At 49.6% G+C, this 26593-nt stretch overlaps 1 protein-coding gene across 1 annotated transcript in view; it reads left to right on the top strand.

Moving 5' to 3' along the window:
• Window positions 1-861: 861 nt before the first annotated feature.
• The window catches only part of LOC131278910 (FERM and PDZ domain-containing protein 2-like), a 38260-nt gene continuing 12528 nt past the window's right edge, over window positions 862-26593 (top strand). Inside the window, 11 exon segments of the mRNA XM_058299550.1 lie at window positions 862-1018; window positions 4484-4580; window positions 5263-5369; window positions 5448-5564; window positions 9188-9396; window positions 12277-12381; window positions 14589-14682; window positions 15920-16005; window positions 18261-18408; window positions 20037-20226; window positions 22172-22231. Coding sequence (XP_058155533.1) covers window positions 862-1018; window positions 4484-4580; window positions 5263-5369; window positions 5448-5564; window positions 9188-9396; window positions 12277-12381; window positions 14589-14682; window positions 15920-16005; window positions 18261-18408; window positions 20037-20226; window positions 22172-22231 — 1370 coding nt within the window.

Raw genomic sequence — 26593 nt, 5'->3', positions numbered from 1 at the left:
GCTACCTAAGCGCCTTGTGCTCAAACATTCCTTCCTGCTCTGTCTCAGCAGGGAGCAGATGGTCGAACCATAATCATCGTTTTTCTTTTTAGAAGAACAAACTTGGCTTGGTGTGAAGTCTGGTTATTTTAAGGGTTCTATCAATCAAATCCCAATTTCTCCTTCATGTTAATCATGTGAAGAGTGAATCGCAAGAGTCCCCTGCATCTATCGTACTGAGTTGAGGAATTCACCGGGGTCATTGGTTAACCTTTAGGCATGGAGGGACAAAGGGCAAACGTGTCCAAGCTGGGAGACCTGACACATCTCGCAGGTATTTGTATTTGAAAAAATGGGAATCCCAGCTTAAATGTCATTGCCAGGGCAACCAATGGGCCCACTGAGCCGTGTAGCTATCAAGGATTATGTCCCAGAGGACAGAGCCTCATCTCAGGAGCCCAAGTGGTTTGAAACCTCATTTGTCACCCAGAGAAGTGTTTGCAAGGATGGTTTTGTAAAGGCGAGGAGCAGAAGGGGTGGCCGCAGTTCATTTCCATGCAGGCGTCCGCGGGGAGCTGAGGGATCCTCACTCCCATGAGGGCTTCGGGTAGCCCCGCGCGTCCAGTCCCGCAGCTCCTGGGGAGGACGGCCATGTGCCTCTGCCTTCTCTCCCTGAGATCTCTGTACTGGCACGTGCTAGTTAGGAGGACGGGCATTCTCGGGGCCAATCAGAAGAGTCCCATGAGCTAGTGGGAAGGGAAGGGGGAGCGGAGCGGGGCGTGAGTGGGCTGTCACTGTCCCCGCACAGCAGAAGCAGACCTCCCCCATGTGTGTTTGTTTGCTTTTCCCTCCCCCAATCCAGACCTCAGCAAGTCTGTGCAAATGGCCAGCGAGAATGCTGCCCCCCTGGGGGGGCCCATGCCTGCGAGTTGGATTCAGAGACTCTTGAGCTCAGGAAATGCGCTGTTTGCACGTGGGCTCGAAGATGCCGAGGGAGGCCGGCCCTGCACATCCCTGGACGCCTTCAACCTGGACAGTGGTGGGGAGGGAGTCAGAGGCAGGTGGGTTTGTGCCTCTGTTGCCTGGGTGCGGTCACCCCTCGGGCTGAAGTGTGGTTTGCTGGCCTGGCGGGGGAGCGGCCGTGGCAGGCCAAGCCGCTGCCCCCATAATAGGGTGGCTGGTCGGACTCACCGCCACCCCTGAAGGGAGCTCGGCATGGGCGCAGAGTGCCCTCGGGTCTCCCCTTCTCGGCAGCCATGCTTCCGCGGCCGCCCCTCCTCCCGGATGGCGCCACACAATGCCTGTGGGGCGGCACCCTTCTTCTTCTTTCTCCCTGCACAGGTGCAGGGCGGAAAAATCCAGTCTGCCCTTTTCCCTCCCCCGACAGCAGCAACAGCCAGGCGTGGGCGGAAAAATCCAGTCTGCCCTCTTCCCTTCCCCCGACAGCCGCAACAGCCAGGCGTGGGTGGGAAACTCCAGTCTGCCCTCCACCCCAGCAACAGTAGCCACCAATCCCTAAACCCTGCCCCTTCCCCCAGCAACAGCGATGGCCAATCCCTAACCACCACCCCTCCCCCGTCCAGTACTGCCCACTGACCTTTCTCCGGCAACCAATCAGAACAGGGCGTGGCTTCGACCAATCAGCCTTCCCCAGCCCCTATAAAACTGTTGCCTCTCCCTCAATAAAGTTGGACTTGCGTGTTTACCTTGTGTCCGCGGTAGTTCTTCTGCCATGCGCCCTCCAGTCCTGAGAGCTCCCGACAAGGGCCTGGCCTCCCTTGTCCCCAGTTCGTCGCCTGCTTCTCCGGGCGACCCCTTTGTCGCCGGCTTTGCTGGGCGACCCCGTCAGCCGAACCGCGCAACCCCTGTGAGACCGACCCCTCGTCTGCTGCCGGACCGACCCCTCGTCCCAAGTGGGACCAACCCCTCGTCCGCAGCCAGACCCCACCTCTACCGACCGAGCAAGCCGTCGTACCTGGGCCCCAAGCGCCCATGTGTTTGGCATGCTGGGGTGATCAGCACCTGAAGGAATTGTTTAAAGGGGGTCTGATGTCTAGGGAAGGTATAAATCACTGGGGTAGCCAACTGTCAACTCACTCTGCAGAGCTTTAGTGAAGGCTGGGAGTTGTTTTATGCTCAACACAAACAAGCACTGCATCCCATCACCCCTACTACCTTACCCCTATCTTTTGGTGAAAAAAGAACTAGGTGGTGCTATGCAATTGAAGAGGAAGAAACGAATGAGTTGCATTAAGTCTTTTTGGTCTTATCATGAGCTGGGTATGGTTCTAGTCACTTCTGTACACCACCTACTAATTGGACCCTAGGATCCCTGTGAATCTGCTTCTGTTGTATTAACCACTGCATGGAGGAGGAAACTGAGGGGTTGGGATTTGAACCCATGCAGTGAACTCCAGACCCTGTGTCCCAAATATTTGCACTATGCTATCTCACCTATCAGCGTACTACTTGTTATTGAATTTATACAAGAAAATAATGAGCTCATAAACACAACTTTACACTATAACATGATGATCTGTAATGTTAAAAAAGAGCCTAGAGCCCTACAAGTTATATAGGTAGTCTGGATTCACAGGCAGCAGGTGACCAATGAAGACGGCTCTCTGAACCATTTCTTCAGGAAAAGTTCTGCATCTGTTTTGGCAATAGGGCTTGGGTGATTCAGTTGACCCTCAATGCACAGATATCTTAAAGTTATTCTTGGAAAATTATGGCCTAAATTCTATAGGTGCAAATATGCATTGCTACTGGCTGCAAATGAAATCACTAATAATGAGACAAAACTGTTGGAGTCTCTAATGCTGAGTAACAAACTAGCCTCAAACAAGCGGCTTAAATGACAACCATTTAGTTACTCTGATCATGCTTTTGTGGCTCAGAAATTTGGGCAGGGCTTAACCAAATGGTTCTTCTGCTTCCTGTGGTATAGATGGAGGACTCTTGACACTGTGCAGGAGGCAGCTGGATTCTTCTGGAGTGTTCTACATGGCTGTCCTCACAAGCCTGGCTCCTTGGTGGGGATGGGGCTGGGGGTGAGCTCAGCTGGGAAGTAAGACCCTAGAGCTGTCCTTCCCAATGGACTCCTGATAGCCGGAGCTGATCTTCTCACCTGCCAGAGGACGGGGCCTGGGTGGCCTTCCCCAGGCCTCCATCTGAAATGCCAAGAGCATCTCCTCCCTTGCCTTACCTGGCCTTGTCTCATCTTGCCTCTCCTTGTCTTGTTGGGTTGCTTTCTGCAGCCCCTCCACTGGCCGGGGACAGCTTCAGAGCACCTGTTCAATCCAGAAGCCAAGGACTTCCACCCCTCTCTGTGGGCCGCCAGCTCTGAACGTGTGCACTGATACCGACCAGGCCGCAGGATCCATTTGGGGTAAAGGAAACCTTACTCCCGAGGCTTGCTTTAAATCCCTCACTGCCATTTCAGGCTGCTTCCCAAATAATGTCCATAATCTTTCTTTTTTTTTTTTTAAATTATTTTCAAAGCGACTTAGAGTTGGGAAGTGCTCTCACAGTCAACGTCTGCCTTTGGCTTGGCAAGTGGCTCTGAGATGTGTTAGAGCTTTGGCTGAGAGAACCCCAGTGCTCTGGCCCCTGAAGGAGGAGGGGTGAGGGGGTAGGGGCATGAGTAGGAAAGCGTGGCATCCCTTAGGGCTGCGGCTCCTCCTGCAGACCCAAGGGGCTGGGGTTGGACTCTTCTCCACCAGGGTTCACCAGCAAACATGTGGAGTAGACAACCGTCCCTGTCTCCGACATCCTCCGGCAAGTTTCCAATGAAGGGCAAGGACAAAGACACTCCTTAAGGAGAAGAACTATTTATATGTGGGTTGGATCTGGCAGGCCACCGGGCACCTCTTAATCATGAACTGCCTCTGAGCATCCACCGTGGCACCTGGAGGAAGGAGAGGTGCAGAAAGCTCCGCTGTGAGGGAACCCCCTGGGCATTTCTCCATGTGCTCTGTCAGCACAGGCATGCCAACTCCCTGCCTCAGCCTGCCTGCCACTCCCCAAGGACTCCTCTGAGGGGGAAGTGCTCCAGGGTGCCCTGGCTGGCTGCTGGCTGGTGTCACCCCCGATTAGTAGAAGTGAAGGAGGGAAGGCTTTGCTGTCCATCCTGAGCTCCCCATTTGATTTTCACTGGCAGACAGGCACCTCTCTGCTCACCTTCTGTGGTTGGTCCAAGTCCAATGCAGAAAACAAAAGCTATAGTAAGTCAGGAAACCACCCTTTCCAGGCCAGCACCCCTGGAGAGCCCACCCTGCTCCAACCTCTGCTCTTAGACCCCGAAGTCCCTCACACTGATCCAGTAAGGCTAGCCAGAACTGTGTGTTCAATGATCTGTTCCCAGCACTGTCAGGAGACTAAATTTAAACTCAGTTTGCTCTCAGAGTTTGTTTTCACTTTGTCAAGTACCATTCTCTCTTTTTGTATTAGGTCCCAAATAATTTTGGGGAAAGCACATGTATTGCTTTGATTCCATCTCTAGGCTCACAAAACAACAGGACAAAGAGCTTTCCAGCAGAACTGGATCAGGAAATCATTTGCATGACACTGAAGCATGACCCATGCTGTGGCTTTGGTAAGCAGCTCCCCCCGGCTGCCCTTGGGTGAGGTTCCATCTTTACACCTGGGCAGGGCGGGCACTTGTCCCTTTTGACTTTCTATTCTACCTTCCTGTCCTTCCTCTCCCAGTTTGCCTTCTTCAGGGGTCACTTCTGCTTTTCCTCCCTTTCAGTTTCCCCCAAGATCAATGAGATTTTAAGGTTAAAGTTTGCCTTTCAGCCTCCATAAGCCTTTGGGTGCATATCTTGAGAATCTAAGTGCAAGATTGGCAAAGGCTTTCTTTCCCCCTAATGCCTTTTAACAGCCTTTCTATAGTATAGTTAGCTTCTTAGGGATAGAGAAGAATAACCAATCTTCTCATCTCTTGTTACCACCTTTGAAGATCTTTAAAACCACACAAAAAATGAGAAACTGAGACAAGGTGCTGGGTTGAAAAATCAACTCTTTCTAGTTTCTGATGAGCTCCTGGAGCAGAATTGAGCACACCTGGGTGAGTCGCCTTCCTAGCTTTGGCTGTGCTTGCCCTCATGGTTGCTTATCTAGTTTTCTCCATGTGTTGGGGCAGAGGAAAAAGAGCTTCTTGAGAATTAGACACGTGTGTGCAAATATCAGCTATGGCACTTACTGGCTGATGACCCAACATCTCCGAGCTACCAAATTATTACATATCCTCTTAACAAGAAACACTGTCTTGGATTATAGTTTTGTCATGAATGAAGGAGAAGATGTGAGCACAGTGAACTCTGGAATCTTCATCTCTTCTATTATACCTGGTGAACTAGCAGAAAGAGCTGGAAAGATGAAACCAGGTATATCTGCTTCGTACACAGCCAGGGATGCTGCTTTAAGGAACTGCCCTTTCTTATTGAGATGCCTTCTTCTTCCAGGAGGGCAGATAGTGGCCTTGAATCACATCGGCCTGGAGGGCTTCGCATTCAACATAGCTGTTAGAATGGTCCAGAACTCTCCGGGCAACCTAGAATTAATGGTTTCTCAGCCGAAAGGTACATCTGAGCCAGGTTAGGGAGGCAGAAGGGCCACCTCGATGTCTAGGAACACATGATCGCCATGGGCACTGGGTCTCTGTGTCCCTGGGGGGTCTTCTGCATTGCTGTCCTTGCAGTAGTTAGTGGCTTGCAAAGAAGCAATGCAGGGGGCACAAATCAATACACTTGGCTTCTGCCTTGGCTTGTTCTGTTGAAAGGGTATGGTGTACCCAGTTCACAGCTGGGCCCACCCATTGGTTGTTTTCTTTTCCTGCCCACTTTTCCATGCATGTCAGGGAGGACATCCTTATTGTACCTGAAGTCCTTTTTGGAAGTGGCTGCACCAGGATGTCTTCCTAGGAGGGGCTTAGGCAGGGCAAAGAGGCCTGGGAAGCTGTTCTGAAGTTGAATTCACATAGCATGCAGGCTCTTCTTTTTTGGTGCCCCTGTTACAGATCAGCCAGACATTTTATAGATCAACCAAAAGAGTGAATTTTTTAAAAAGATGCTTTTATTCATCCTTTAGATAAGAATGAGAAAGCAACAATTGTTTGTAATGAATAATAATATTATTATGTTTATTTGGGGCAGTTTTTCAGGGATTGATGGAGATAATGGGGGAGGTTAATGCCCCCACCCCCAATTGCCTGGGACCACCACTGCTATTTGGTTGAACAGTTCTAGAATTTAAGTGCAGGCTGCCTGCAAATTCAGGCACATGGATTTCTCCCTCCCACTCCAGGGATGTGGCATTGCACAAATTCCTCTTATGTGCAGGAAAGCCTCATGTCACATCATCCACCCTTGTCTAGAGTCCACACACAGGCACCCCATTTTGCCTTGCCCCCCAGGAACCATGCATGCTCTTGTGCTCTCACAGACATGCAGCCCCCTGATGGCATTCCCAGGTGTCTGGCTGTCGTGGCCTGGAAGCCATGGGAGGGTGTCAGGAGGCTGTCCTGGGTCCCAGCAGTGGCCTCTCACCCAGGGGCCTGAGCCTGCCCTGGGACTTCTGCAAACACCAACCTTCCTTTTATGGTCTCTGTTAGGTTTCCCAACATGATTACTGTTCTTCCCGCAATATTGTCTCCCTCCCAGTATTTCCCATGAAAGTGGGACCGAGAGGCGCAGCCAAATGATCCAATTTGTTGTCAGGAAATAGAATGCAGCTGATGTTTCTCAATTCAGAGTAGTTCAAGGATGGCCTGTTGTGATGGGGGTTGTCAAAAACCAGTACCCAAAGTCTGTGATCCTCAAGCCACTAGTTTCAGAAGAATTTTGGACAATGGGTTCCCCACGATGGCTAGGAATTACATGTCTTTTCTCTGGGGGACCTCAGCCACCTGTTGGCATCCTTCCTTCATCAGAGTTTGAGTTCCTTCCACAGCCATGACCTGCATTCCCGTAGCCACAGGAAGGCATTTCCACGGTGATGCTGGCTGGATCTATGGGCACAGATGGACCACCAGGACATTTTTTGCTGTTGGGGCAGCCAGTCTTGTGGGAAGTCAGGGCCAGACTGATAACATTCCTATCAGGAGCAGCCACCAAGGTCTACGGTAAAGTGAGTTTTAATCACCTGCAAAAGGTCTCCTAGCTTGTCTTACTTTTAGTCAGGGCACCAATTGCAAAGTTGGCTTTTCAACCCATCACAAGTCCCCCACAGTCTCTTGGGAGGTTGTGGAAGAAAAGGCCCAGTGCTTACCATATTGCTAGGGACAAGGACAAGAGGACATTTGAAGGAAATGGCCAGGAATACAGCATTAGACAATGGTGGCCCCACAGCTCCTTACTGAATACCTTTAGATTGGAATAACTCCTAATCAAATCCATTCAACATGTGAGCGTGGGCACATCTCTCAGGGCTAATGAGTCTGTTTTGAATATAGTAAATCTACTTGTGTGTTTGTATGTCCCACTCTAAAGAAATCTACTATTCCTTCTTCCCACATACATATATTGAGCACCTAATATTAACAGTGAATACATTTATTGAGGCTCTACAATGGACTAAGCACTCTATCATCTATCTACCCATCCATCCATCCATCTATCATCTATATATCTATCATCTATCAATATCCCTATGTCTCTCTGTCATTCATCTATACATCCATTTATCATTCTATCATCCATCCATCCATATGTACATATATTTATTATCTATCTATCCATCCCTCATCTATGTATCCATTTATCATTCTACCTATCCATTCACCCTTTCATTTATCATTCTATTATCTACCTATCATCCATCCATACACCCACTTATCATTCTACCATATATACATACATAATTCTATCATCTATTATCTATCCATCCATCATCTGTATATCTATCATCTTTCTATATCCCTCTCTCTCATCCATCTGTACATCCATCCATCCATCCATCCATACTTCCATCCATCCACACATACATACCTTTATCATTCTATCTATCTATGTATCTATCTATGTATCTATCTATCTATCTATGTATCTATCTATGTATCTATCTATCTATCTATCTATCTATCTACCTATCTATCTATCTATCTACCTATCTATCTATCTATCTATCTATCATCTATCTACCGTCTCCCTAATCCTTACCAAAACCCTACCAGGTAGTTGCTATATTACTTCTATTTAGTGTAAGGAAATTGAGGTCACCATTCTTAAATGCCTTGCTCAAGGATTCACTTTTTAATTCATGACTTCATGTTCTTTCCTCTGTTCTTTGCCAGGTCAAGGGTTAGATGTGGGGTACACAGGGATCAGTCACCCAGGCTGTATCCTAGTTTGGTTATTACCAAGTACCCCAGAAAGAGCCCTGCAGGTTGGAGATGCTGCTGAGTGCTCATGATCCAGAGAGGCTGGATTTAAGAGCACTGCCACGTACTGCCTGCGGGGACTTAGGCCAGTGACTTAATCCTTTTGGCTTTGTTTTCTCAAGTTTGAATTGGGATAACACCTTCCTCATGGGACTATGAGAAGATGGGAAGGCATATAGATCTAGGATTTGTACCTGGCAGGAGCTTAATAAGGAGGAGTTGATGTTCTCTCCTCTGATCTGGTGTTTTCATAGTCGGGTTACTTAAGCGCCATTTAGGTTTTGAAATCACATTTCATATCTTCCTTCCCTCTTTTCTTAAAGCACCATCCTTCCCTAGATGCTAAGCTTACATCCTTCCCTGGAGCTCTGAAAGTCCCTCTGTCACTGGAAGAAAGTGCTGTGCTCCACGTAGAGCTGCCCACGTTTCCCAGCTGCTGACTTCTTCTTGGCTTGTTTTTTTTTTTTTTTAAGATTTATTTATTTATTTAATTCCCCCCCTCCCCCGGTTGTCTGTTCTCTGTGTCTATTTGCTGCCATCTTGTTTCTTTGTCCGCTTCTGTTGTCATCAGCAGCACGGGAAGTGTGGGCGGCACCATTCCTCAGCAGGCTGCACTTTCTTTCGCACTGGGCGGCTTTCCTTACGGGGCGCACTCCTTGCACATGGGGCTCCCCTACACAGGGACTCCTTATGCGCATCAGCACTGCGCATCGGCCAGCTCCACACAGGTCAAGGAGGCCCAGGGTTTGAACCGCGGACCTCCCATGTGGTAGACGGATGCCCTAACCCTGGGCTAAGTCCATTTCCCTTGGCTTGTTTTTATAGGTGTCTGTGAGCACACCCCAAACAAGGAAATGAATAGCGGCACAGCCAATGCTGGGATCTTCATCATGGACAGCCTGGGTGACGGGAATCAGGGATGTTTTCTTTCACACACACAAGATCAGGAGAGAAATATTGAAGAAGTAGAAAAGGCTCAGGCTCAGAGCTCAGTGCCCAGACCGGTGCCTCCACTTTCCCCTCTGCCAGTAAAGGTACTCCTTTCCTCTGCTCACTTCCTAGAATTTGGAGGAGAGAGAACAGGTGGTGGGGCCTAACAGCACTGCCTTTGAAGTCCTCCTTTTCTCTTTATTTGCCATGTCAGGTGGATAGGAGTTTAATGTCTCAGTTTTCTAATCTGTAGAATGGAAATAAATTTCTGCCTTGCTTGGTTTTGAGAAGAGTATAAAGGGGAGTAAGCTCTTAGTCAGTACCTGGGCCACAGGGCACAGTGTTTGAGCCTTCAGTACCCATAGTTGCTCATTATAATTATTCCTGGCAATGACAACATGAAGAGATTGATTTCTGCAAAGGGCAATGAATAGACAATCAGGCAGCTCCTATTCTTGGCCTCTGATTCATCCCGAAGCTGGAAACTCAAGGGCTTTGCTCTGCGCAGCCCCCATCAGGGAGGAAGATCCTAAAGCCCATCTTTGGTGTATCAGTCATCTGTGTGCCTCCATCCTGCCTCCGCCGTCCTCTAGCAGTGTCACTTCAGATGCTGGGTGGGGTAGTCTCCCTGTGTTCTACCAGACCCCTCTCCGGCCTCTGCCTACTGCTTTGGACCCTGTGAAGCTGGTGTTTTTGGACTATCAGCAGCCTGCCTTGCCCTCTGTTTTCTGGTAGCCCCCGCTCAGGGGAAGATCCAACAGAAGCCTGGAGGTTGAGGAAGAGTGAGGACAGCTTTTCACTCTACCTCTGCATGACCACCACGAGCTGGCTGTGTTCCTTTGAATACCACAGTGCCCATCAGGCAGTCTTCGCCATGTAACTCCTCTCTCTAGGTTCCATCAACTGCTCCCCCTTTTGGCCCTTCAGGCCTAGGGGTAGTAAAGGCTCCCATTATTTCTAGCTGCACAGCACCTAACCTGTTCCTTATCAGTTTCTCTAAATGCTGCCAATGCCTTTGAAAACAGGCCTTTCACTAAACTCTCTTCCATGACCCAAGTTGAGCCTATGCACCTTCTAGCTCTTTCTGGGACCCTGATGGAAACAGGCAAGTCATTCCACTTCTCAGAGCCTCATGCTCCACTTTTGCTATCATTATCTGCTATGATGGAGGGCTTCATGAAAATCCCTGCCTCTTTGGCCATGGAGCTCACCCAGACAGGGCCTCCTATGAAGAACCGGATGCAGGGGGTCTGCAAGAGAAGACGGGCAGCTGATGTGCACTGAGCGCTTAACTATGTGCCAGGCAGCATCCTAAATACTTTCAGGTACCATCTCATGGAGTCTTTAAGGCAACCCTAGAAGATAGTTACAATTAAAAACTCTTTTAAGAGATGCGGTACCTAAGGCACAGAGAGAAGGAGGAGCACACCCAATGGCCCACGGAGGGTATGCACCCACACTGGGATTCAAATCAAAGGAGTCTGACTCCACAGGCAAAAGCTTAACCACCGGGCCACACATCAGAGGCTCCCTTGGCCAGAAGCGGGGCTTCAGACTGGTGTTCTCCGAGCCTGGTTTTCTCTGGACCCTGCTTTCTGGCAGGATGCTGAGGGTCACCACAGCCATGACTCTCATGACCCAGCCTGGAGAACGGCCAGGGCCCAGGATCCCTGGGCCACCGGGCAGCTTCACTGCCAGGAAGCTCCTGGGGCACGTTGGGTGTCAACTCTCAGAGGCTGTTTCACTCTTTGATTTTTAAAATTGAGACCAAATACCATGGGGTGTGTGTGTGGGGTGGTCTGGGAAGGCTAGGGTTTTGTCTGTGACTATACCAGTCTCTTTGGAAAGTCTTCTTTTTGATAGATCATTATTCCATTTACTCCAGCTTGTTTATTTTCTGTGTCCAGGTTACATTTTCCAATGTAGCAACTAGGACACAGCCTAGAAGAGGGGACAGAATGGACAAGAGCCTGGAGTGCCCTTGGGCCCAGCTGCTGGACGTGGGCTGTGTGGCCAGTGGGACATCCACAGCAGCCTGGGCGTTCCCTCCTAGCCCTGTGTGACTCTGGCTTGGTTTCCCGCTGTTGCTTGCTGAGACCCCCCCAGTTCTGTGAGCGCTCCTATCGCCTGAACGTGGGTTCACCTTTTGGTTCTTCCACTGCCTGGCTACGTGTTCTTACATTTCTGAGCCTCCAGATGATAACATGCACTTTATCTCATGCACTTTATCACAACTGCATTTAGCATCACAACTTTTTGGGGTTAATTGGGAATCTGTTTGTTAAAAGTCTGTCCCACAGTAAATGGTAAGTTCAATAAGGGCAGGAATCATGTCTCACTTATCACTGCCATATTCCCAGTGACTTGCACAATGCCTGGCACATAATTAGTGCTCAATAAATGTTGTTGAATGATTGGATGAATGAGAGAACAGATCTAACATGGTTATTGTCATAGCACCAAGCAAAATGCTTGGTACAGAATAGAAAATTTTTCTCTTCTCACCTTCCCTGGAGCAGCCATCCATCCTAGCCATGATTGCTAGGAATTAGTGAAGCTCTTCCTGAAGTTTCCTTCCACCTGAGAAGCTTTTGTCTGTCTGGTATCTGGTATGCCATTGCTTGTCCGTGTATCCTGTGTGAAGTTACCAGGATGTCTCTGGAACACGTCAGTTTAACATAGAAGCTCACATCATGAGTGGAGACTTGAGGGAACCCACGTTTATTGAGCCCCTGCTGTGTGCTGCACGTCATTCACAGCCACACTAAGTTAGGAGGGAGCTCTCTCGTTCCATTTTTGTGGACTGTGAAAAACTGAGTCTGAAGAGACCAAAATACCATCCCAGGCCATACAGGGAGGAGCTAATAAAGCTGGAAATGAAGCTCTTGTTCTTTCTGTCAGCAGCTGGGAGCTAAGTGGTGCCATTGCTTATAGATGGGGTGAGTGCCTTCATGTTTTCTTTTTATTCTTTTGGTTTGGTGCAGAGTGCTGGTTCTTCTCATCCACTATCCCCTTCAGAAACCAATGCTGGTGAAATCTACTTTGTGGAACTGGTGAAAGAAGATGGGACTCTTGGATTCAGTGTGACTGTAAGAGTTGTTAGGAGAGCATGGAAAGCCAATGTTGAAATGATGGCCATTTGGCGGGCATCCATGCATATGGCAACCTTTGATAATGTACTCATGGTGCACAAGCATGTACACCACCACTAGGGAGGTGGATGAACTAAGAAATCAGCAGGAGCCTGCAGTGGAGGATGGAGGTCAAAGGCAAACTGGGAGATGCAGGTCACCCTTGGTTTGCAGGTGCTAAGGAGCACCAGCAAGCAGAGGAGGAAATATGAGTGGAATTGAGGGATGTATCCTGACTTTGAGGTTAAGGTGGTTGGCAAGGAGAAGGCAAGGATGGTATGACTGCAGGGGCAAAAGCCAAAGGTGAGTGGGGTCATCCACAATCATCCAGAACAGGACCAGGGTGGAGTCTTGGTTCCCCCCCAGCTACAAGGGCCAGCTACAAGTCGCATTGGTGAGGCCTTGGCCAGGACTGGCACTTTGTTTTTGGTTTCTGGGCTTTATCTGGCAGACCCTTGAGGAGAGTTTGGGGCATGGTAGCCACAAAGGGTGGTGGGAACTCAGAGGTAGGAAGCTTTTGCCCTTGTTACAGACATTGGAATGGGTCTGGATTCCAGGAACTTTGTTGTTAGATTTAATTACTGATTGGAAACAGGATAGAATTTTCCGTCAGGAAGGGAATGCTATGGCTAGTGAAAATTTCCAAAAGAAGCCCAAGAGCTAAGTGAATGGAGGACATTCTTTGCTTTCCTACCAGATAATGCTGTGTGCCTAGAGCAAGGATACCTGAATTGTTGGATCATCATCCAGCCATAAATTTGATGTCAGTGGAAGATTTTACATGTGCATATAAGAAACCAAGAAATAATGTGCATGTGTCCACATTGAGTGAATGGACTGGTAAAGAGTATAGACAATTTATCCTTGCCTTTGGGTAACAGTCCTATCAGACACCAAAACATGGTTATTTCTCCTTTGAGAAACTTGCTAAATTTTGGTATAGTCACAATTAATAAATATGCTGATAAGAGGTAGGCTACTTCCTTTGGCTAGCAAAACACTTTCAATTTCTTTGGGGAAATTTAATTTCAAAAATAATTATTGAAATGTCACATTCTAATCCAAATGACCATTAAACAAATGGAAAACCACAGAAATACAAATTAAATTAGAATAAAGCTTCCAACCTTATTTCTACCAGATTGGCAAAATTTTGCTGGTGGGATGCAGAGAGCAGGTATTCTCATACAAAGCCAGTGGAAAAGTGAATAATTATTTTAACATTCACATTGGGATGCAATCTAGAACATCTGTTACAATTAACAGTGAACGTATTTATTAATATGTATCAATAAAATTGGTTTTAAAAAGTGAGAACAGCTTTCCACCCAGAAATACTACTCCTGGGAATCTATTTCATGGAAATAAGAGTCCTAGTAAGTAGTGCTGTATGTGAGAGAGGAGGAGGTGGAGGAGAAGGAGAAGGAAGAGGAGATGGAGGAGGAGGAGGTAAGAGGAGGAGGAGAAGGAGGGGGAGGGGGAGGAGAAGGAGAAGGAAGAGGAGATGGAGGAGGAGGAGGAAGAGGAGGAGGAAGTGGAGGAGGTGGAGGGGGAGGAGGAGGAGATGGAGAAGAAGAAGGAGAAAGAAATTCTTTGAGAATAGTATGATTCCATTGTAAATATCTTTATATGTGTGTTTACCTGCATAAAGTAAATTGGAAAGAAAAAGATAGAATTAGGTCTTTATCTGCTAAACTCTAGAGAAATGGTCACCATCTCCTGTCAAGTAAAAAAAAATGAGCTGCAGCATGCTATGTAGAGATTAACTCTATTTTTGTACATACAAACTATCCACCAACATGAGAGGGGCCAGGCTCCAGCCGCCAGGCAGTAGCCACAGTCAGCCACATTGGTTTCTACCCACGGAGAGATGTGCTGTGCATCAGATGCAATTCCAATTCCCGAGAGCCTTCCCTGCACCCAGCTTGGGTTCTGGGGATACGGCAAAGCTCCTGCACGTGGAATGCATTCTTGAGAGCTCCTACCCTTCTTGCTCCATGGGTGCTGTAGTCTAAACTAACAGGAAAACATATGACAGTGTCCAAAGGCGGTAAGGTACTGGGATAGAGTGGTAGGCGGGTGGGGCTGCCTTCATCAGGGAGCTCGGGCAGGGCCTCCCCCAGGGCAGCCGGCAGGGTGGTGAGCTGCGAGATTCAGCTTTCCAGGGTGGCACGACCACGCGTGTGCTCTATGGAGGCATCTAGGTGAAGTCCATCATTCCTGGAGGGCCCACCGCCAGGGAAGGGTGGATCCTGCAGGGTAAGAGATGGCGCTTAGTGCGGAATTTGCATCCTGCAGCCAACAGCCTCAGCAGGCAGACTTTAGACCCTGGCCTCGCCCACTTCCGCTCTGTGAAACCTCGTGCCAGCAGAGTGCCCCTCCTGGTTTTGGTTCCATCACCTGCAAAGGAAGTAAGTTAACCTGCCCTGCCCAAGATAGGTCTACTGTGGGCATTGGATGCTCTATATCGGCAAGTGATGTAAAGCAAGCTATGTGCTTCCCTTGCATTGTGACTCACTTTCATAGCTGAGGAGGATCTTGCCAGCTTTTTCTCGGCCCTATCTCGTGGCCCATGGCTCTAAAGGAAGGGGCTAATTTTCTCTTATTCCCCAAAACTGTCAGAATTGAGTCAGAAAGGGCACTTAGAATCTTCCTTATCTTCATGTCCCCTAGAATTCCAGTGTCCTCCATCTCAATGGCAACTCCCTAAACTTTTTTGAAATAAAGCACATCCTGGAGCTATAAAAATTACCCCTGAGAGGCTTGACAAAACCATTTCTCAGGGAAATGGGGGCGAGGATGAGGGTGAGCCCATCTGTTTTAACCATTTTGTGAGCCAGTGATGGAAAGATTTTTCTATCGCTGACTGATTACATGCTTTGTTTTTTTTGTTGTTGTTGTTTTTTTTGTTTTTTAAAGATTTATTTATTTAATTTCCCCCCTTCCCCTGGTTGTCTGTTCTTGGTGTCTATTTGCTGCATCTTGTTTCTTTGTCCACTTCTGTTGTCGTCAGTGGCACGGGAAGTGTGGGCGGCGCCATTCCTGGGCAGGCTGCTCTTTCTTTTCGGGCTGGGCAGCTTTCCTCACGGGTGCACTCCTTGCGCGTGGGGCTCCCCCACGCTGGGGACACCCTTGTGTGGCACGACACTCCTTGCGGGCATCAGCGCTGCACATGGCCAGCTCCACACGGGTCAAGGAGGCCCGGGGTTTGAACCGCGGACCTCCCATATGGTAGACGGATGCCCTAACCACTGGGCTAAAGTCCGTTTCCCTACATGCTTTGGAAGGATGGACTGAAAGGAGCTGCCCGACGTTCAGAGTGGGGTGCAGCTCCTGGCCAAGGCAGGGATCCCCTGATTCTGCAGGGACACCGCGTAGCTCTGCCTTCCCCTCCCCTCCTTGAGGTCCTGGGCAGGGTGCTGGGGCAGGGGTGTGGAAGAAGAGGCCTTCCTGCCAAAGCGCTGGGATGTGAGGGCAACATCTGTCCCTCCCCCAGGTGACCGGCTCCTCTAGGTGGATGGAACGAGCATGTGCGGCCTCACCCACAGGCAGGCTGTCCCGGGCCTCAAGGGTTCAGGGCAGGTAAGGGCGCCTTGTCCGGAGGCTTTCCTTCCTTCCAGAGCTTTCCTGGATGGCATCAGGAACTGCAGGGGCCTCTGGGTGGGAGGGAGGGAGGCAGGAAAGAAAACAAAATTTCTTCTCCTTCTCTCTTTTTTTCTTTTTTGTTCTTCCACTTATCACGGTTTTTCTATGGGGATGTGAAACCAGGAGGAAACAGACAGCTATTTCCAAGCAGAAAATCTCAGCCCCTACAAATAGCCTTGAAAAAGTTCCTTGTTGCTTGCCTAGATTCCAGGACCAGACAGCAGGATGGAACGGGTGGGGTGCGATGGCTTCTCCAGCTTGTCTCCGGGTGCTGCTTGCTCATGCTCTCGTCCCCAGTCCTCTGCCCTCCTCGCCTTCGCACATGGTGAAAGCCCCTGCCCAGAGCATGCCCATCTCCATCCCCTTGTATTTTTGCCCACCAGGGCCTTTGAGTCACAATGAGGTGGGAATTCAGGACACCCAGGGCAGGAGACTCACACAGCGGTCCTCCTGATTCCTCCTGACTCCAGGCAGGGTACAGGCACAACCTAGAAGAGACTTTATTGTGTTGGGTCCTCTGCCTAAAGGTGGGCTCTGTAACCACCCAGTGTCCAAGCCTCAGAGCCGGCATTGCCTTCTCCATCACTGGGAAGGCAGCAGAGACTGAAGGTCCACCAGGGCCCCTTCCAGCCAACTGCAGGGCATGGTTCTGGTCCCTTTGGCTTCCTCTCCCAAAGCAGGCTGCTGATTTATGGTGAAGTTACTTACCCTGGCAACTTAGTCTGACATATCTTGAGAAGCGATTTATTAGGACCCTCTGTTCTTACGAGAAGAAGAAATGATGACATGGCTAGCACCAGGAGGGCCATCACCTTCCATCTCCCCCTCCCTGCTACCGTCACTTGGCTAACAGCGTCAGCCTTCACGTCAGGTGTTATTTCCTTGAGTAAGCTCTCCCTAACCTCTCCAGCCTGGAGTAATTGCCCTTGCCCTCTGCTCCCAAGCATCCTGCTCTCTGCATTTCAGTTCAAATTATGACTGTTTACTTCCCTGTTTTCCCTGGTGAAAGGAAGCCCTTCATTCTTGTTCTTTATCCCCCAGACCTTCAGCTGGTTTCTAAGACCTACAGGTTCTGCTTCTGAAGCAGCTTCCCAGTGCATCCGCCTCCTGCCCTCTCCCACTGCCAGGGCCCACCTGGGTGAGCAGAGCACTTGGCCTGTGCTTGTGTTCATTTCTTAATTTATTTATCCCTCTACCTCACTGAGTGCATGTTTACTGAGCACCTACTAAGTGCTGGGCACTGTGCTCAAGGAACAACCCTGTAGAACTTTGCTACCTGGTTGACTCAGTGGGGGTGACAACAGGTAAGAGCTGTCACCCTGGGATCACAGGCTTGCACTGGATGATGACTGCAGGAGATGATGGTGGCAGGGCCATGTCCCCAGGATAGAAGTTGGCATTTCTAAAAGGCTGCCAGGAGGGGCCCAGCTACTCGTCCATGAACCCCAACTGGGTATAGACCATATGGGGGAGAGGGGTAGGGAATCAAACCAGAAGGAAATCAGGCCTCTGAAGGCCAGACTGGAAAAGGCCTGGAGGGAGTGCCATGCTGGGGGATTGGATTGGGGCAGTGGGAAACATTGGAGACTTTGAATCAAGTGTGTAGCACGACTGATTTTTGTTTTAGGCCAGTCCACTGGTGACATGAGGGGGTGGGGATGAGGGAGGCAAAGGCAGGACCCAGGAAGCCAAGTTCACTGGCTCTTGCCCAGTCCAGCTGGGCATTGGCATTGGGGGAGGAAATGGGGAAAGGGGAAGCACTGGGGGGGCTGCTTCTAATGTACGACCTGCAAGCCTGAGAAACCAGGTGACTATTTGGAGGGCAGAAGGGGGAGAGCCAGATGACTCCAAGTGCAGCCCCTGGGAGCCTCACTGCATAGGGGTCCACATGCTGAGAGCCACTGCAAAGGGAGGAGGCAAAGCAAAGAAGGGGAAGGAGGAGAGGGGATGGGTTTGGCCTTGAATATGGAAACAGAGGGACACGTTTTACTCCCACATATACTTACTTGTCCAACAGGGAGCTAGAAAGATGGGTCTGGATCCCACCAAATAGATTGGAGATTTTGATTTGAGATTCAAGTGAAGTAGCTTAATGCAAGCATCAGGAAATTAAGAAGCATTTGCAGGGTGAAGGGAGGGCCTCCCAGTTGCCATATGAAGTGTGAATTGAGTTTGCTCACCCTTCCTTGTAGATTGCAAGGCTGGTCTTAGAGAGCAGAGGCCTCAGGATGGCTCAGCAGAGTCCTTCTGCCAATGACAGGATGGGAGATGTATGTTCAGCTGTTTCCTTGGTAACAACCTTGCCTGGCAGGCCCACGAGCTGTGTCTCAGTGACAGATGGTGAGAGGAGAGTGAACTGAGTGTTACTATTGTCCTGTCATCGGGTGCTGCTTTTGAAATATCAACTCAAAGGGGAAAGGCAGGGAGGCTTCCTCTCTGTTCTCAGAAGAAGAGGGCCAGGGGAGATGATGCAGCTGGCTTTCTAATGGGGTTGGGAGGCAAGCTAGTCATATATAGTTCTGCAAAACAAAAGTATTGTCCCTACATGATTACCAGACCTAATCCTGCCCTTCAGCCTTCCTAAGACTTTTGGGCCAGAGCATTTGCACGAAGGTATTTAAGGATGACATTCCAACCAGGGCATTTGTAGCCAAGGACCTGAGGACTGGCCGGGCAAGGTGAGAGGGGAAGATGCTCGGGAATTCTATCCTTATTCTTGTCATCGTTTTCAACAGCAAACCCACCATCAGCTCAGAGTGGCATAATTACATGCCTTCTGAGGGGTAATCTCTCTGTACACCCCTCCTGATTTTGTTTCCCGCTAAGAAAGTGCCTATTGCCTTACAATACCGTAATGTGGTACTTAGCCATTTTCCAGTCCCGTGGTAGAGGCTTTCAGTCCTGCGACAGGACCTGCACGTTGGACAGAAGGGGAGGTGATCAGGGGGGCATGGTTGGCTGTGACCGAGGGTAGCACTCGGTGGTGAAACAAGGAGGCTTCTTCTTTCATTGTTCCTCTGCTCACCCCAACTCTGTCTTGGAGAAACTGAGTATGAACTGAACTGAGGATCCCAGCTGAGGGGATGGGAAAGTTGGCCGCACAGCACACCTCCACCTGGACTGCTTCCAACGCTCTCATTCTGGCCCCAGTCATGCTCCTTGGCCGTGCTCTGCCCCTCTATGTGTTGAGCACCGAGCAGGATGGGAAGGGCAGTGTGTGGGGGGAGTAGCTAGGTTTCAGATGCTATGCTCATCTTTGGTAGCATTGGCCCACACAGGCCACACAGCTAAACAAAATGACCATGAAAAATATTGTCCGTAGAGTTGATGATAATAGTCAGCATGGTCTAATTAGGCAAAAATTGAATTTCAAGCATACTAAAAATTGATGCAACAGGAATATATGTGGTGCAAATTCTACCAAGGGCCAGTATGTTGTACATGGGCACAAAACATATGTCAAACTGTAAACGTTGTTGACTATAAATGTACTCTCCAGTTAAGACAGCTACTTGTTACCTGCAGCAGTTAAGCACTTGAAGTATGGCCAACTCAAATTAATAAAACAAATATTGGATTTTGAAGCCTCGTATGCAAGAAAAAATGTAAAACATCTCAATAATTGTGTCACTTTGATGACCCTTTGAAATGGTACTATTTTGGAATATCCAATTAAATCATATGATCAATATTTATTTTATGTTTCCCTTCACTCTTTTAAAAAGGTGGCTATTAGAAAGCTTTGAACTTCCAATTGTGGCTTACATTTGTAGCCCACATTTTATTTTTATTGAACAGCCCTGACCTGTACCGTGTGTAATGGACTCAGATATTAAAAACGAGGAAAATGAAGTCTTCCTATGTGAACTAGAAATCATCCATCTCCTTGATAATTTGCATTTTGAGGCCGGATCCCAATCCGTGCCATCGACTGAAGGATTTTGTTTGCTTGACTTCCTACCACGCAGGTTGTACGTTCGAGATCAAACTGAAAAAGAATTCCAGTGGTTTGGGACTCAGCTGCGAGCCGATGGAAAGTGAAAGCTGTGGTGTCCCCTGGAACAGTCTCCTGAGGGTGGAGAGGCTCTTCCCGGGGCAGCCCGCCGAGGAGAACGGGGCGCTCTCCGCCGGCGACGTCACGCTGGCCGTGTACGGAAGGTCCCCAAGGCCTTACCTCCCAGCCCCCGGGGGACCCCACGGCGGCACTGTCGTCAGGCCGCTCCATCCCACCCCGGGGGACACCCTGGGCTCCCCAGTATCACGCGTGGAGCCGCATCTCCCCTCACACAAAGACGGCAGTTGGTGGAACAGCCTCCCTTTTCATTTTCCATCTTGGTTTTTAAAAATCTGCCCTTGAGCAGGCCCTGCTGCTGCCGAAGGTCGTGGAAACAGATGAGAAACCCCTGGCTTCCGTGCTGGCTCGAGGCCTCCTCACACTCTGGAAGGTTCTGGGAGCTGAGTAAGGGCACTGAAAGGACTAGAGCGATGGCCTCGCTGCCCTCGTCCTGATTCCTCCACCAAATTTACAGCATTTGGTGTGTAGTGTTACATTGATTTCCTGTCAGCGAAAAATGGGGAGGGCAAGAAGTGGCCACTTCTCATACTGAGAGTTCAAAATATCAGGGAAATATGGTGTCAGCCAGAGTCCCGGACAAGGGCAGGTCATTTGAGGGGAGCTGGAGAAAGGAGTGGGCAACGGTTTGGGAAGCTCAAGGCAGAGCTCAGTAGCCTGGGCTGGTGACGGTGGGGTGCGGTCACCCAGCCCTAAGCCTGCCAGGGAGTGACCCAACCCTAGGGACAGAGAGAGCTGGCTCAGGCCTGTCCATTGTGGTGGGGAGCCAGCCCCTGTGCCCCTGTGTCTCTTGCCGCCCGTGTGCCCCGGGCTGACGCTTTAAGCCCAGAGCCGTTCTCTGAGCGCCACTGCAGGTGACACAGGGCGACAGCTCTTGAGGTCTTGGAGTTCATGGTGGGGGTGCCAGGGACAGACAAGGAAACAACAGTGACCGCAGGCAATAAGTCCATGAGAGAAAACAACAGAGAAACCTAATGCGGTGTTTGCACCAGGGCACAGGGAGTTGGGGTGGGGAGGGGTGTTCCGTGGGCGTCCTGTGCAGCTAAGGGGGATCTGAGGGTCTCGGGGAGGACTTTGCTTCTAAGGGCACGTTTGACAAGGTCTGGAGGCACTTTCGCCTGTCACAGCTGGGGCGTGAGTGCGCATGTGCGCAGGTGGATGCGCATGTGCGCGCAGGTGGATGCCACGTGCTCCCGGCATTGGTGGGTGGAGGCGGGCATGGCCCCGTGTCCCAGTGTGTACGGGCCAGGTCTGCTCAGCAGGGAGTGCGCTGGCCCCAAATGTCCTGCGCCAAGGCCAAGAAATCCTGGGCTGGAGAGGAAATAGGGCCCATGGAGGGAGAATATCAGATCGTCTCAGGAGGGGAAACGTGCCCGGGGCCCTGAGAGGTTCCGCCTGGTGGGGGTTAGGATGTGGGTGCACAGGGGGCAAGGGCCGGGGGCTGAAGGCAGAGGCCACGGCAGGTGGGAACGGGCTTCAGGGGCTGAGCCCACGTGGAGGGCAGGCTGGTGGTTGCAGAGGGGGCTTGGTTTTAGCTACGTTTTGGCAAGATCACCCTCGAGCGAGGTGGAACGTGGGGCGTGGGCTTGACCCTGGAGAGGCAGGAGTGCAGAGGAGGCTCTTGCAGTGTGGCAGGGAAGAGACCGCAAGGGCCTGTGGCCCCTGAGATGGAGGTGAGCTGGGGGGCCAGGGGTCGAGATGGGACAGTCACGTGTTTGAGTCTGTTTCACCCTCTCTGAAGAAAAAGCACCAGTAGCTGCAGGTCCTGGCACAAATAGGAATGGCCCATTTCCACACAGGGCCCATTGCGGGAACCCCGGGCTGCAGCATCTGCCCCTTGCATTTTGAAAAGTTTACACTCTGCAGGGTTCTCTGGAGCCGGGAAACAGATCAAGATGGGCAGAGGGGGGAGAGGAAACAGGCACCAGGGAGAGCGTGGGGAGAGTGGGGGAGAGGAGGGAGCTTGTGCCCACCTGGTGGCCACAGATGTGCCCAGCCCTGGATTTCACCGCACACTTTGGTTTCCCCTAGGAGGTGCTCCATCTACTTTGAGGAGCCCCGCAGGAGGCTGGGACTGGCCAGGGATGGCAGGTAAGACACGGAACACTCTGCCCTCTTCACCTGCTCGGGCTCAGGTATTAGGTTTCCTGCGTGGTGGGTCCTGAGAAGCTCGTCCTTGCTTGTAGGCCTCCTTCTCGCACTAGGGTAGGAAATCAGCTGGTCCCCATGCTCAGTTAGTCTGTGCTTTAGTTTCCTAGCTGCTAAAACAAATCCCCTAAGATAGGTTGGTTTAAATAATGGAACTTTATTGGCTAATGGTTTCAGAGCTAGATGGTGAGCGTCCTCCCAGGACCAGTATCTTCTGACTGGCCGGGAATCTTTGGGACTCCTTGGCTTTACCATCCCATGGCAATGCCCATGGCAGCTGTGTCTCCTTTCTCTTTGGGGTTCCATTGACTTCTAGCTTCTCGCTCTTCCTGTGGCTTCTCTTCCGGTCTGACTTTCTCTCTGCTTATAAAGGACTCCAGTAATCTGATTTGAGCCCTATCTCATTCAGCCGGGCCACACCTAAACTGGAGTAACATCTTCAGGAGACCCTATTTACAGTGGTCCACAGCCACCAGAATGTGGACCAAGACCAAGACCATGTCCAAACGGGTGCACATCCACCGCAGTCTGGGACAAGCTCATGAGATGGCATCTCTGCCTGCTCCTTTGGGCTTCCACTCCCTACTTCTGCCTCTTGTGACATTTGACTTTTCCTGTAGATGTTTATTTCTTCACTGTAGAACTTCTAGAGCCAGGTTCTCCAGCAGCCTGGGCCTCCAGGAGCAGAAATAAAGAAAAAGGAAAGTAGACACACAACCAGAGCACAGAAAACCAGGTACTTCATTCTGAGGACTGAAGTGTAAAAAAAACAGGACAGATGTCCTCCTTCCTGAAATATGAATGAGGGCTTGGGTGGTGCTGTGCCAAGAAAAGAGGCACTGAAAGCAGGAAAGTCAAGGATTTTTGCCTGAGGCTGTCCATTGGGTCTGCAGGAAACAGACTAAAGCAGATTGGTGGGTGGGAAGTTTCTGGGGAGGGCTCTCTGGAACCACACCTGAGAGGGGAGGGAAGCAGGACTAGGCAGAGAAGTTGAAAATGGTGCAGCTGCCCCTGCACCCTCAGCTGACCCTGCGGAAGCTTGTGAGAAGCTTGGGAGAGGGAAGAGCTGTCCTGAATAGGGGCAGGAGAACCTGGGCCTTTGCATCTCAGCATCAACCAGTGTTGGGGGATAGACTGACCAGGGAGAGGGCAAACCTAGGGTGAGGGAGCCCCTTCAGCTGAGGGCAATTCCTGTGGAAGGCTAGCTGTGAGCCTCCAGCACCTCTGAGGAAGTGTCTTCATCCTGAAGCAGCATCTGTGGCATCTATTGAACTTGTTCTGCTGCTAGCTGGTTCATGGGCCTTGGAAAGTTACCTCACTTCTCTAGGCCTCGGATTCTAGAATAAAGTTTTTAGCACCAGAACTATCCACAAAATACAGTGACTGCCCAAGGAGAGTAAATTATTTGCCATCAGAGTGTTTAAGTAGAGGAGAGTCAAGACTTGGGGGGGATGCTTTTGAGAAGAGTCAACCTGTTGAGTGAAGGAGAGGAACTCTGAGAACCTTCTGTATTAGCCAAAAGGGGTGCTGATGCAAGGTAGCAGAAATCTGTTGGCTTTGATAAAGGGTATTTATTTGGGATAGAAGCTTGCAGTCACAAGGCCCTAAGGAGTCCAATTCAAAGTTACTTCCTCACCAAACTTTGTTGCCACATGTTGAAACAAGATGGCAGAAGATGTCTGTGAGGGTTCAGCCTTCCTCTTCCTCTTAAGGTTCCATGCACCCAGCTTCTTCTGATCTCAGCTGTAGGCTGGAGGGCTCATTTCTCTCTGGGCTGAGATGCTTTGGTCTCTTCACAAGGTCAGCTGTAGACTATCAGGTTCATCTCTCTTCCCAGGGCTTCTACCATGACTATGGAGCTGTCTCTCTTCCTCTGTGTTCCTCTCCATGTATCTACTTCAGTGTTCTTGATTGAGTATCCATTTATATAGCCCACCAAGGGGGCAGCAACTCAACTCTACAGGCCCTAATGATGTGTGTTGAATCAAAGTCCTAATTTTAACATAATTTAATCAAAGGCATCTCAGCTGACTCTTATACAGTCAAAGGTATCATGCTCAGAGAAACAGACCAGTTTACAAACATAGTCAGTATCTCTTTTTGGGATTCATAAATAATATCAAACTGCTACACCTTCCAAATCTGTGAATGACAAAGAGGGAAGAGAGAAGGGACCCAGACTTCCTGAGCCTCTGCTGTACCCTAGGTGCTGTCTGGAAACCTGCCTGCACTCTCTAATCTAATCTAATATGCAATTGCTGCCTAGGTAGGTACTGATATACTGTTTTAAAGATGAGGATTCTGAGGTGGTAGAAGTTAAGGGACTTGCACATATTCCATCAAGTATCTGAGACACAGCAGTGAACAAAAAAGAGCCCTTGTCCTGGGGGAGTACACCTACTAGTGTAGGGGGAGAGACAAGTACATACATGATGAAAGAAGTGAGTTTGAGATCAGGATCTGCACTCTGGAGAAAATCAGGTAGGATGATGCTACTGAGAGTACCTGGGGATTAGCTAGTGTGGTCAGGGAGGAGTATTTGAAATCTGATGATGAGAAAGAAGCATCCAGACAAAGATCTGGGGTAAGGTCATTCCTGGCAGGAGGAACAACAAGGGCAAAGGCTCTCTGACAGTAATGAGTCTGGATGTTTGAGGGACAGAGAGAAGCCAGGTGTGCCTGGGCTGCAGTGAATGGAAGGGAGGATGGAGGGGAAAGAAGTCACAGGGATAGGCAGGACTGGGATCAGGTAGGACTATGTAGGTCATAGTACGTACTAATTCCATCCTGGCAATGATGGGAAGCCACTGGGGGTTCAAGCAGGAGCGTGTCCTCATCTGATTTCTACTTTAGTAAGATCACATGGATTCCTGGTAGAGATGGATTGGAGGGGGGAAATGGGTTGAAGCTATTGTAATCATTTGGATAGGTATTTTTGTGGCTGGGACTGGGGTTAGAGCAGAATCATAAGTGAGAAGGCGTCAGATTTGGAATACGTTTTGGAGGTATCAATAATCATGGGATTATTGATAGGCTATGAGAGAAAGCAATGGAAGTTTGGTTTGGGCACCTGGGTGAATGGTAGTATCACTTGCTAAGTAAGAGAAGGGATGCTCAGGCTGAGCAGCTTGGGGTGGATGGAGGAGAAGCATTCTCAACAGCATGTAAAACTGAGATGCTTACAGGACATCTAGTGGAGATGTCACTAAGAAAGTTTTTTTTTTTTCTTTTTTCTTTTCTGGAGAATAGGCATGAAGTCAGGGCTAGAGAGGGTGAATTTGGGAGTTATCAGCACATAGATGTTTAAAGCCATGAACTGGATAAAGTTACCTTGGGGGGGAGTACAGGTAAAGACAAGAAGTGGGACAAGTGAGTCATGGGACCCTGCAATATTGAGAGGTATGGTCCAGAGAAATGAGACCAAGAGGAAGGAGCCAGGGAGGGGGTACAAAAGCAAGGCAAGAGCAGAGCTTAGAAGTTGGGTAAAGAAAGCCCTCAAGTTGGAGCAAGGGGTCAATTGTGTCAAATGTTGCTGTGTGGTAGAGTGAAATGAGAACAGAGTTGTCCTTTGGCTGTAGAAAGATGTAGGTCATTAGAACCCTGATTAAAGAGATTCCTTTTGGCTGAGTGGGTGATCATCTGAAGTCTGGTTGGGGTGGGTACAGGAGAGAAGGGGGGAGATGCAGAAATAGTAAGTACAGACATTCACTTGAAGAATTTTTCTATGAAGTAGAGCAGAGAAATTGGGTGGATGAGAGGTAGAGGAGGACATGGGGATAAGATGCAGGTTGGCTGGTAGAATTTGCTCTGGGAAGATGGAGGATTTCATCTGGTTGTGTCCATTCTTACTGTGAAGAAAGAGGCCAAGTCAACTTTTGAGTTATTGGAGACTTGAGGAGAGGGAAGATGATTTTAGTCTGCTAGGTTGCCAAATTGCAATATACCAAAATGGGTTGGCTTTTAACAATGGGTTACAAGCTTACAGTTTTGAGGCTGAGAAAAACATTCAAACCAAGGCACCATCAGGTATTCTCTCTCTAAAGATGGCTGCTAGTGATCCTAGACTCCTCTGTCACATGGCAGTGCACATGGCGGTATCAGCTGGCCTCTTCTCCTCTGGGCTTCCTTGCCTTCAGCATCCTGCTTTTGTGGCTCTTCCTGCTTCTGTCTCCCTATTCATCCCATTAATAAAGGCTCTAGTAAGAGGACTAAGACCCACCCTGGATCACATGTTACTGAAGCAACCTAATCAGAAGGTCCCATCCACAATATGTTCACACCCACAAGAATGGACTAGCTTTAGGA

The sequence above is a fragment of the Dasypus novemcinctus genome, chromosome 6, assembly GCF_030445035.2.
Source record: "Dasypus novemcinctus isolate mDasNov1 chromosome 6, mDasNov1.1.hap2, whole genome shotgun sequence".
Lineage (NCBI taxonomy): Eukaryota > Metazoa > Chordata > Mammalia > Cingulata > Dasypodidae > Dasypus > Dasypus novemcinctus.
This window is presented reverse-complemented; position numbering and strand designations above follow the sequence as displayed.